Source organism: Ursus arctos, unplaced genomic scaffold (genome assembly GCF_023065955.2).
Source record: "Ursus arctos isolate Adak ecotype North America unplaced genomic scaffold, UrsArc2.0 scaffold_5, whole genome shotgun sequence".
NCBI lineage: Eukaryota > Metazoa > Chordata > Mammalia > Carnivora > Ursidae > Ursus > Ursus arctos.
Window position 1 is genome coordinate 11,259,783 of NW_026623067.1, and position 11,459 is coordinate 11,271,241.

At 45.2% G+C, this 11,459-nt stretch overlaps 1 protein-coding gene across 1 annotated transcript; it reads right to left on the minus strand.

Annotated features, from left to right (window-relative positions):
* Positions 1-5,364: 5,364 nt before the first annotated feature.
* On the minus strand, positions 5,365-6,297 carry LOC113249562 (olfactory receptor 2M3-like). The gene has a single exon (XM_026491030.3). The coding sequence runs from the start codon at positions 6,295-6,297 to the stop codon at positions 5,365-5,367; it is 933 nt and encodes a 310-aa protein (XP_026346815.2).
* Between the last annotated feature and the right edge of the window lie 5,162 nt (positions 6,298-11,459).

The window sequence follows — 11,459 nt, forward strand, 5'->3', positions numbered from 1 at the left end:
AACCTCTACGACTTCGGCCAAAGCAACCTTTTTCATGATACATCCCCAAAGGCAAGAGAAACAAAAGATAAAATGAATTTATGGGACTTCATCAAGATTAAAAGTTTCTGCAGAGCCAAGGAAACAGTCAGAAAAACTAAGAGGCAGCCCACGGAATGGGAGAAGATATTTGGAAATGACACTACAGATAAAGGACTGGTATCCAAGATCTACAAAGAACTTCTCAAACTCAATACACGAGAAACAAATAAACAAATCAAAAAATGGGCAGAAGATATGAACAGACACTTTTCCAATGAAGACATACAAATGGCTAACAGACACATGAAAAAATGTTCAAAATCATTAGCCATCAAGGAAATTCAAATCAAAACCACACTGAGATACCACCTTACGCCAGTTAGAATGGCAAAAATAGACAAGGCAAGAAACAACAATTGTTGGAGAGGATGTGGAGAAAGGGGATCCCTCCTCCATTGTTGGTGGGAATGCAAGTTGGTACAGCCACTCTGGAAAACAGTGTGGAGGTCCCTTAAAAAGTTAAAAATTGAGCTACCCTATGATCCAGCCATTGCACTACTGGGTATTTACCCAAAGATACAGACGTAGTGAAGAGAAGGGCCATATGCCCCCCAATGTTCATAGCAGCAATGTCCACAATAGCTAAATCGTGGAAGGAGCCGAGATGCCCTGCAACAGATGACTGGATTAAGAAGTTGTGGTCCATATATACAATGGAATATTACTCAGCAATCAGAAAGAACGAGTTCTCAACATTTGCTAAAACATGGATGGCACTGGAGGAGATAATGCTAAGTGAAATAAGTCAAGCAGAGAAAGACAACTATCATATGATTTCTTTCATCTATGGAACATAAGAACTAGAATGATCAGTAGGGGAAGAAAGGGATAAACAAAGGGGGGGTAATCAGAAGGGGGAATGAAACATGAGAGACTATGGACTATGAGAAACAAACTGAGGACTTCAGAGGGGAGGTGGGTGGGGGAATGGGATAGACCGGTGATGGGTAGTAAGGAGGGCACATATTGCATGGTGCACTGGGTGTTATACACAACTAATGAATCATCGAGCCTTACATCGGAATCTGGGGATGTACTGTATGGTGACTAACATAATATAATAAAAAATCATTAAAATAAATAAATAAATAAATAAATAAATAAATAAAGTTAAAAATTGAGCTACCCTATGATCCAGCCATTGCACTACTGGGTGTTTACACCAAAGATACAGACGTGGTGAAGAGAAGGGCCATATGCACCCCAATGTTCATAGCAGCAATGTCCACAATAGCTAAATCGTGGAAGGAGCCGAGATGCCCTTCAACAGATGACTGGATTAAGTAGTTGTGGTCCATATATACAATGGAATATTAGTCAGCAATCAGAAAGAACGAGTTCTCAACATTTGCTACAACATGGACGGCACTGGAGGAGATAATGCTAAGTGAAATAAGTCAAGTAGAGAAAGACAACTATCATATGATTTCTCTCATCTATGGAACATAAGAACTAGAATGATCAGTAGGGGAAGAAAGGGATAAAGAAAGGGGGGGTAATCAGAAGGGGGAATGAAGCATGAGAGACTATGGACTATGAGAAACAAACTGAGGGCCTTAGACGGGAGGGGGTTGGGGGAATGGGATAGGCCAGTGATGGGTAGTAAGGAGGGCACATATTGCATGGTGCACTGGGTGTTATACACAACTAATGAATCTTGGAGCCTTACATCGAAAACTGGGGATGTACTGTATGGTGACTAACATAATATAATAAAAAATCATTATAAAAAAAAAGAATGTGGTGAGTCTTAACTAAGCAAGTGATGGTCTTCTTGTTAAATGAGATCTGGTACTAGTTCCAGTAGAGGTGAGGTCCTGCAGAACTCTCTGGTTGGGACACATGGTGTATGCAGAGGTTTCTGCTGGTCTTCTGGGGATGGGACCCACCACTGCACTGGGACTGAGGCAAGCTTGAATGAGAAGGGCAGTCTTGCCAGAGTGCAGGGGTGTGGAACTTAGTAAACAGATTAACCAGCCAGTGTGGGCACTGTGTTGCTTCCCACAGGTGGCTCCGTGTTTATACTGCATGGTGGGAGAAGGAAATGATGCCAGCTACCTCTTTTGCCCCAGAGAGACATCTCTATGAAAACTACCTCTCAGAAAAGCACTCAGAGAAGAACAAATTATCTCCCCTTGTGTGCCCTTACATTTTTCATACTGTTGTTTCCATGCTGTCTACCCCTGGGGTTCTGTCTTCTCTCCAGGAGTAGGGCAGTGCCCCCCAGGGTTCTATTCCAGCCAAGCTTGCTGATCTTTAAAACTCATTTTTAAGCCCCACTGGATCCAGAAACTCTGAAAGTCAGCCCCTCTAATTTTCACATACATGTCTTTGGGGGAAATGCTCTCCTTGTTCTTCCCCTGTGTGCTCCTCTCTCTCTCTCTCTCTCTCTCTCTCTCTCTCTCTCTCTCTCTCTCTCTCACCATTTCTGTTACCAAGACTCCCTCCCCTACACAGCACCCTGGGTCCATTTTTCCCCTAAACCATATCTCTGTTGTAACTTGTTTGTTGTGGCTTCTTCTCTCTCTTTAATTTTGGAGTTTGTTCTGTCAGCCTCTAGGTTGATTTCTGGGATATTTAGAATGATTTGATAGTAGTATTCTTGACATGAGAGAAATCTAGGGTCCTCTTACTCCTTTGCCATCTTCTCTCCCATCCTTGGACAAAATAGACTTTAAAACAAAGACTGGGGGAAAGAAAGAAGGTGGCAGAAAAGGAGGACTGTAGTCCTGTCCTGTCCCATGAACACAACTAGATAACTATCAAATCATCCTAAATGCCCCAGAAATTGATTAAGGAGTATACTTTTTATAAAGAGCACAGCATGTTGTATAGAAGTACTGAATCACTTAATTGTATACCTGAAACTGATATACACTGTATATGTCAGTTTTATTTTATCCCTATTTTATTTTACATTATTATTTTATTTTGTTTTAAAAATTTTTATTTTAATTCCAGTTAGTTAACAGACAGCATCATATTAGTTTCAGGTATACAATATAGTGATTCAACTCTTCCATGCATCACCCTGTGCTCATCAATTTAACTAAAAGCTTGAAAAAGTGGCTATATCAACTTGCATTCCCACCAACAGTGTAAGAGGGATCCCCTTTCTCCACATCCTCTCCAACATTTGTTGTTTCCTGCCTTGTCCATTTTCCCATTCTAATTGGCGTAAGGAGGTATCTTAAGTTGGGTTTGATTTGATTATCCCTGATGGCTAATGATGTGAACATTTTTTCATGTGTCTGTTAGCCATTTGTATGTCTTCATTGGAAAAGTGTCTGTTCATATCTTCTGCCCATTATTTGATTTGATTGTTTGTTGCTCATGTATTGAGTGTGAGAAGTTCTTTGTAGATCTTGGATACTACAATTTTATCTATAGTGTCATTGGCAAATATATTCTCCCATTCCATGGGCTGCCTCTTAGATTTTTGACTGTTTCCTTGGCAGTGCAGGAGCTTTTCATAACAGCATTGTCCACAATAGCTAAATTGTGGAAGGAACCCAGATGTCCTTCAACAGACGACTGGATTGAGAAGATGTGGTCCATATATACAATGGAATATTACTCAGCCATCAGAAAGAACAATTACACAACATTTGCAGTAACGTGGATGGAACTGGAGGAGATTATGCTAAGTGAAATAAGTCAAGCAGGAAAAGACAATTATATGGTTTCTCTCATCTATGGAACATAAGAACTAGGAAGATTGGTAGGAGAAGAAAGGGATAAAGAAAGGGGGAGTAATCCGAAGGGGGAATGAAACATGAGAGACTATGGACTCTGAGAAAGAAACTGAGAGCTTCAGAGGGGAGGGGGAGGGGGGAATGGGATACGCTGGTGATGGGTAGTGAGGAGGCCACGTATTGCATGGTACACTGGGTGTTATATGCAACTAATGAATCTTCAAACTTTACATCAAAAACCAGGGATGTACTCTCAGGTGACTAACACAATATAATAAAAAATATTATTATACTTTTTTTTAAAAAGAGGATGTGGTCCACATATACAATGGAATATTACTCAGCCATCAGAAAGAACAATCACACAACATTTGCAGAAACATGGATGGGACTGGAGGAGATTATGTTAAGTGAAATAAGTCAAGCAGAGAAAGACAATTATCATATGGTTTCACTCATTTATGGAACATAAGAAATAGCAGGGAGATTAGTAGGAGAAGGAAGGGAAGAATGAAGGGGGGCTAAACAGAAGGGGGAATGAACCACGAGAGACTATGGACTCTGGGAAACAAACTGAAGGTTTCAGAGGGGAGGGGTTGGGGGATCGGGATAGGCCAGTAATGGGTATTAAGGATGGCACGAATTGCATGCAGCACTGGGTGTTACACACAAATAATGAATCATGGAATACTACATAAAAAACTAAGGATATTCTGTATGGTGAGTAACATAACCTAATAAAAATTAATTTAAAAAAAAGATTATTTCCCAAATCCCTCCAGAGACCCTGTGATGGAAACTATAGAAACCAGTTCCTGCCATAGCCTTCTTACAACCCACTCGTGCTCGACCGTTACTCTCAGCGATCAAGAATCATCTGACCCAAAAATTCCTTCTTTGCATGGAATGACATGTTTGTATCCTCTGTAATTTCTGCACTGTGGTGCTGTCAGCATAGGTGATGGACTACAAAATGTTCTGGCCACTTTTCTTTGAGATTTTACCCTTAATACTTGTATGTAAAGCACAATTGCAAGAAGGCACAAAAATCTTTATGTTGCTTAATAACATAGGATACACAGAAATGGAGTTTGTAAACCAATAAATAGTGTAAAAAATGTTGGACTTACTTTCCTGGTAGCTATGATAGTACAGAACACAAATGGAAGAACAGAGAGAGAAATAACCTTGCCCAAAGTAGCACAGCTCCTCTATGCCAGACTCTAGCACAATGTACTACATTTCAGTGCACAAGTGAGTTCTGAATTGGTTCCCCCTCCTCGCTCACTTTCAACATGCAACTCAGAATGAAGTAGGGAGAATGGAACTAATGCATCTATGGGCCTTCATTCCATGGAAATAGTGATGGCTCAATGTGGGGAAAGATTCATTATGCAACTGGTCACGTACCATCTGTTACCCTGACATCTTCCATCCAAATGATTTTCTGATTACTCAGCTCACAGGCTTACCCCAACCAGCCAGATAGGCCCAATGAGTACAGAGGAAGAAGAGGAGCCACAAGAGGGCCTGAGTTTGCAGAGGAAAGGGCAGACCAAGACAGGAAACCTCAGAAGGGCAGACATGCCTATACTCCCCATCTGTCCAGAATCTTCCTCAGGGCCCTTTTTATCTCCCTGTTCCTCAGGCTGTAAATGAGTGGGTTGAGCATTGGAGTGAGGATGGTGTAGAAGATGGAGGTGGCTCGGTCTCCCACTGGTGTCCTACTGGAGGCCTGCTGCATGTAGCTAAACATGGTTCCTCCATAGTAGAGGCCCACCACAGCCAAGTGGGATGAGCAAGTGGTCAGAGCCTTCTGTTTCCCCTCTGTGGAAGGCATCCTAATGACAGTTGTGAGGACCCGGGTATAGGAAGCCACAATGACCACAAGGGGCAACAGCAGCATGACCACACAGCAAGCATAGATGAGATCCTCAAAGAGTGAGGTGTCAGCACAGGAGAGACGCAGCAGGGCAGGGACCTCACAGAAGAAGTGGTCCACCTCCAGAGAGCCACAGTAAAGGAAACTGAAGACCACACTCACATCAATCACACTGTCGGACACTCCAACCATCCAGGATGCCATGGTCAGGAGAGAGCAAGCCTTCCAGTTCATGAGCACAGGATACCGCAGAGGGTGGCAGACTGCCGCATACCGGTCATAGGCCATGACTGCCAAGAGGAAGCACTCTGCTCCTCCGACCATGACCACTAGGAAGATCTGAGTGGCACAGGCTCCCCAAGATATGGACTTATGGCCTGACAGAAGATTGACTGCCATCTTGGGCACCACTGTGCTCATCAGTATCAGGTCCATGATGGAGAGCTGGCTGAGGAAAAAGTACATTGGGGTGTGCAGGTGCCTGTTGGCCTGGATGAGCAGGAGGAAGAGGCTGTTCCCAAGTAGGGCCACAGCAGAAGCCAGAAGGACAAGGGAAAAAAGGAATAAATCATTTGTGGAGTAGCTGAACAGGCCCAAAAGGATGAAGTCTGATAGGAAGGTGTGGTTCCAGAGTTCCATGGCCAAGACCCTGAGAACAAACAAAAGAGCAAACCGATGAAACTACTCATCTAGCATCTCCAAATACCCATATCCTGTTTCTTCTAAAAATAGAACCCAGCCCTCTGACATGGCCCCACCCATTCCTCCTGCGGTGAAAATCCATTTGTTTCTCATCTGTGCTCAGAAAAATAGCACGATTTGATCCTTACTTCTCTGAAACACCAGGGAGCCAGAGAATGCAAGGGACAGAGAGAAGGGGCGTAAATGGCAGGTGAGTAGCTGTAGAAGGAAGATGTAGATTTAAGAGGGGAGGTGAAGTATTGGGGGACAAGGAAGAGAAAGGAGGAGAGAAAGGGGGTGAGAGGTGTAAGGACAAATGCAAATTTTTAAAAAGAGAAGTGACTCTCCCCTCTTTTCTCAGAACATTTGCTTTAGAAAACTTATCATTGTAAGCTCCTTTTGCTCCAAGGTCTCTAAACCTTTTAAAAGCTAAGTAAACTTCTTGCCAGCTTTCTGGCCCAGAATGTCTTTCTCAAGGACCTAGGATCCATCTCTTTGAAATGGAATCATCAAAGAAGGTAGTGCCCTTATCTCCCAGTCTCTGTGGCAGAGGAGGACCCTAACATCAGCAGGCACCTTGCTCTAAGTGGCAAAACTACCTCTTGTCATAAACTGTGAGAAGTTCTTTTCCCCCTTTGGATAAATCCAATTAACTAACACATATTACCACCCCATTATCTGGTGAAAGAACTGAGTGTGACAAATGGTACTGTGAAGTCCACTTACTTAAAGACTAGTTCTTGTTTACCTTGAAAGCATATATGTAATGGGTTGTTACTGCCTGACTATAAAAGAGTGAGATTCTTCTGTTTTGCAGGCTCTTAGCAGATTATCTGTGATTTGCATCACCCTCTGGTTTAAAACTTGTTCAAAAATAAAAGTGTTGGGAGAGAGTTAAGATGGCAGAGGAGTAGGGGCCTCCTTTTCCACTGGTCCCCTGAGTCGAGCTGGATAGGTACCAGACCATCCTAAACACCCACTGAATCAATGTGAGACGCAGGAAGATACATCTGGATCTTGACAAATGAACATCTCCAGCGCTGAGTATTGAGGTACTAAGCGGGAAGCCGTGAAACCGTGCAGAGATATTGGAAGATAAACAGAAGGGGGAGGGAGTCACCATGTTCCAGCGCCAGGAAGCTGTAGGCACCTGCACTGGGGAGTGGGATGACTCCTGGACTGGCACCTGCGAGAGATCAGACTGAGACTGTGAAATGGGGAACACGCGCCACCAGACTGAATACCGGAGCAAGCGAACCACAGTGAAATGGAGTTCCAGAGCGCGCAGGGGTGGCTGGTGGCTGGCAGCGTTAGAAACAAAAAGGACAGAGAATTACCGGCCCTGGAAGTGAGGGCTCAGACACTGGGTGTGGGGTGCATATCCCAGGATGCTGCAGGGTTAAGCAGCACCAACAGAAACAGAGTTAAACTGGCCAGAAAACCCCAGTGGAGAGTGGACTGAGATCCCTCTGTTCTGAGACAGGGGCTGAGATTCGACTACTGCTACCTTGACTATCAGAAGAGACACAGCAAACTGCCAGGGAAAGACGCCAGAGAACAAAAGCCTGGAAATACCAGCTCACAGTGTGCCCATTCCCATGCCCCCTTGCAGGGGACATGGAGACTCTACCCAAACAGGGTTGCCTGAGTACCAGCGCGGCAGGTCCCTCCCCCAGAAGGCAGGCTGAAAAATCAAGAAGCCCACATCCCTAAGGTCCCTATAAGAAAGTGCACACTGCCTGGGGCATGGTCAATAACTTGGGCTCTGGGCAACCCTGCAACCTCTCCTCATCAGAATGACGAGAAGGAGAAATCGCCACCAGCAAAGAAAAGACAATGATTCTCTGGCCTCTGCCACAGAACTGATGGATATGGATATAACCAAATTGTCAGAAATGGAGATCAGAGTAACAATGGTCAAGATGATGTGTAGACTAAAAAAAGTATTAACGAAAATGTTAATGAGAATATAGAATCTCTAAGGGTGTAAATGAGAGCAAATCTGGCAGAAATTAAAAATTCTATGAATCAAATACATTCAAAACTAGATGTTCTGAAGGCAAGGGTGAATAAGGCAGAAGGATGAATTGGCAAATTGGAGGATGGGTTAGTAGAAGAAAAAGCTAAAATAGAAACTTGGCTTAAAAAAATCCAATCTTAAGAATGTAGGTTACGGGATCCAGGTTAAGATGGCGGAAGAGTAGGGGACCCCTTTTTCAGCCGGTCCCCTGAGTCGAGCTGGATAGGTACCAGACCAGCCTAAATAACCACGGAATCAGCCTGAGACGCAGGATGATGCATCTGGATCTCTACAAATGAACATCTCCAGCGCTGAGTATTGAGGTACCAAGAGGGGAGCTGTAAACCGTGCACGGATATCGGAAGATAAACGGAAGGGGGAGGGAGCCGCCGTGTTTGGGCGCCGGGAAGCGGCAGCCACCTGCACGGGGGAGCGGGAAGACACACAGAGGGTACCCGCGAGAGAGCGGACTGAGACCGGTGAGCCGTGAACGCGCGCGCCACCAGGCATCTCCCGGAACACCGGAATCCCGGTGTGCTCACGGGATCCAGACTGAGACCGGGAACTCCCGGAGCGCGCGCGGGGCGGCTGGCGGCTGGCGGGCCACCTGCACGGGGGAGCGGGCGGACTCGCGGTCGGCACCGCGAAACAGCAGACTGAGACCCTGAACCGGGTGCGCGCGCCACCAGGCTTCTCACGAAACTCCGGAATCGAGGTGTGCTCACCGGGCATAGACTGAGACCGGGAGACCCGGGAGCGCGCGGGGCGGCCGGTGGCTGGCGGCATTAGAAACACAAAGGACAGAGACGGGGCGGCCGGTGGCTGGCGGCATTAGAAACACAAAGGACAGAGACGCGCCGGCCCTGGAAGTGAGGGCAGGGTCGCCGAGTTGGTGCGCACATCCCGGGACGCCGCAGGGTTGAGCAGCACCAACAGTAACAGAGTTAAAGTGGCCAGAACATCAGCGGAGAACGGGCCGCAATCCCTCTGTTCTGCGACAATGCAGCCTCTGCTGCTCTGACCCTCAGAAGAGGCATAGCCGGCCGCCAGGGAAAGCCGCCAGAGAACAAAAGCCTGGAAATACCGGCTCAGAGAGTGCCCATCCCCATCCTCCCTCGCAGGGGCACGGAGACTCTACCCAAACAGGGTTGCCTGAGTATCGGCGCGGCAGGCCCCTCCCCCAGAACACAGAAGGCAGGCTGAAAAATCAAGAAGCCCACAACCCAGGCGCCTGGGTGGCGCAGTCATTGAGCGCCTGTCTCCGGCTTAGGGCGTGATCCCAGCGTTCCGGAAAGGAGTCCCTCATCGGGCTCCTCCGCTGGGAGCCTGCTTCTTCCTCTCTCACTCCCCTGCTTCTGTTTCGTTCTTGCTGTCTGTCTCCCTCTCTCAGATAAGTAAATAAATAAAATCTTTAAAGAAGAAGCCCACATCTCTAAGATCCCTATAAAACAAGGGGCACGGCCTGGGACCCAGTCAATAATTTTGGGCTCTGGAAACCCCGCAACCTCTCTTCATCAGAATGACAAGAAGGAGAAGCCCCCCCCAGCAAAGAAAGGACAGTGAGTCAGGGGCCTCTGCCACAGAAGTAACGGATATGGATGTAACCAAATTATCAGAAATGGAATTCAGAGTAACAATGGTCAAGATAATGAGTAGACTTGAAAAAAGTATTCAGGAAAATATTACTGAGAATATACAATCCCTAAGGGCGGAAATGAGAGCGAATTTGACAGAAATTAAAAATTCTATGAGCCAAATGCAGGCAAAACTAGAGGCTCTGACGGCCAGGGTCACGGAAGCGGAGGAAAGGGTTAGTGAATTGGAGGATGGGTTAATAGAGGAAAAATTAAAAATAGAAGATGGTCTTAAAAAAATCCACGCCCACGAATGTTGGCTACGGGAGATTACTGACTCAACGAAACGATCCAATGTTAGAATCATCGGCATCCCCGAGGGGGTGGAGAAAAACAGAGGTCTAGAAGAGATATTTGAACAAATTGTAGCTGAAAACTTCCCTAATCTAGCAAGGGAAACAAAAATTCGTGTCCAAGAGGCAGAGAGGACCCCTCCCAAGCTCAACCATGACAGACCTACACCACGTCACGTCATAGTGCAACTCGCAAATATGAGATCCAAGGATACAGTATTGAAAGCGGCCAGGGCAAAGAAATTTCTCACGTACCAAGGCAAAGGCATCAGAATTACATCAGACCTGTCTACACAGACCTGGAATGAGAGAAAGGGTTGGGGGAGCATTTTTAAAGCTCTTTCAGAGAAAAACATGCAGCCAAGGATCCTTTATCCAGCAAGGCTGTCATTCAGAATTGATGGAGAAATAAAGACATTTCAGAATCGACAGTCACTAGCCAATTTCGTAACCACGAAACCAGCCCTACAGGAGGTATTACGGGGGGTTCTATAAAAGTAAAAAGGCCCCAAGAGTGATACAAAACAGAAAGTCACAGCCAATACAAACAAAGACTTTACTGACAACATGGCAGAATTAAAAGCATATCTCTCAGTACTCAGCCTGAACATTAATGGTTTAAATTCTGGTTTCAAACGCCACAGGGTTGCAGATTGGATGAAAAGAAATGACCCATCCATTTGCTGTCTACAAGAGACTCATTTCGAACCCAAAGATGCATTCAGACTGAGAGTAAGGGGATGGAGTACCATCTTTCACGCAAATGGACCTCAAAAGAAAGCTGGGGTAGCAATTCTCATATCAGATAAATTGGATTTTAAACTACAGACTATAGTTAGAGATGCAGAAGGGCACTATATTATTCTTAAAGGAAGTATTCAACAAGTGGATATGACAATTATAAATATATATGCCCCCAACAGGGGAGCAGCAAGATACACAAGGCAACTCTTAACCAGAATAAAGAGACATATAGATAAAAATACATTAATAGTAGGGGACCTCAACACTCCACTCTCAGAAATAGACAGAACACCCTGGCAAAAACTAAGCAAAGAATCAAAGGCTTTGAATGCCATACTCGACGAGTTGGACCTCTTAGATATATATAGAACACTACACCCCAGAACCAAAGAATACTCATTCTATTCTAATGCCCATGGAACATTTTCA

Bases quoted from the DNA above. Each gene is read 5' to 3' on its own strand.
- LOC113249562 (XM_026491030.3), bottom strand. From the start codon at position 6,297: ATGGAACTCTGGAACCACACCTTCCTATCAGACTTCATCCTTTTGGGC.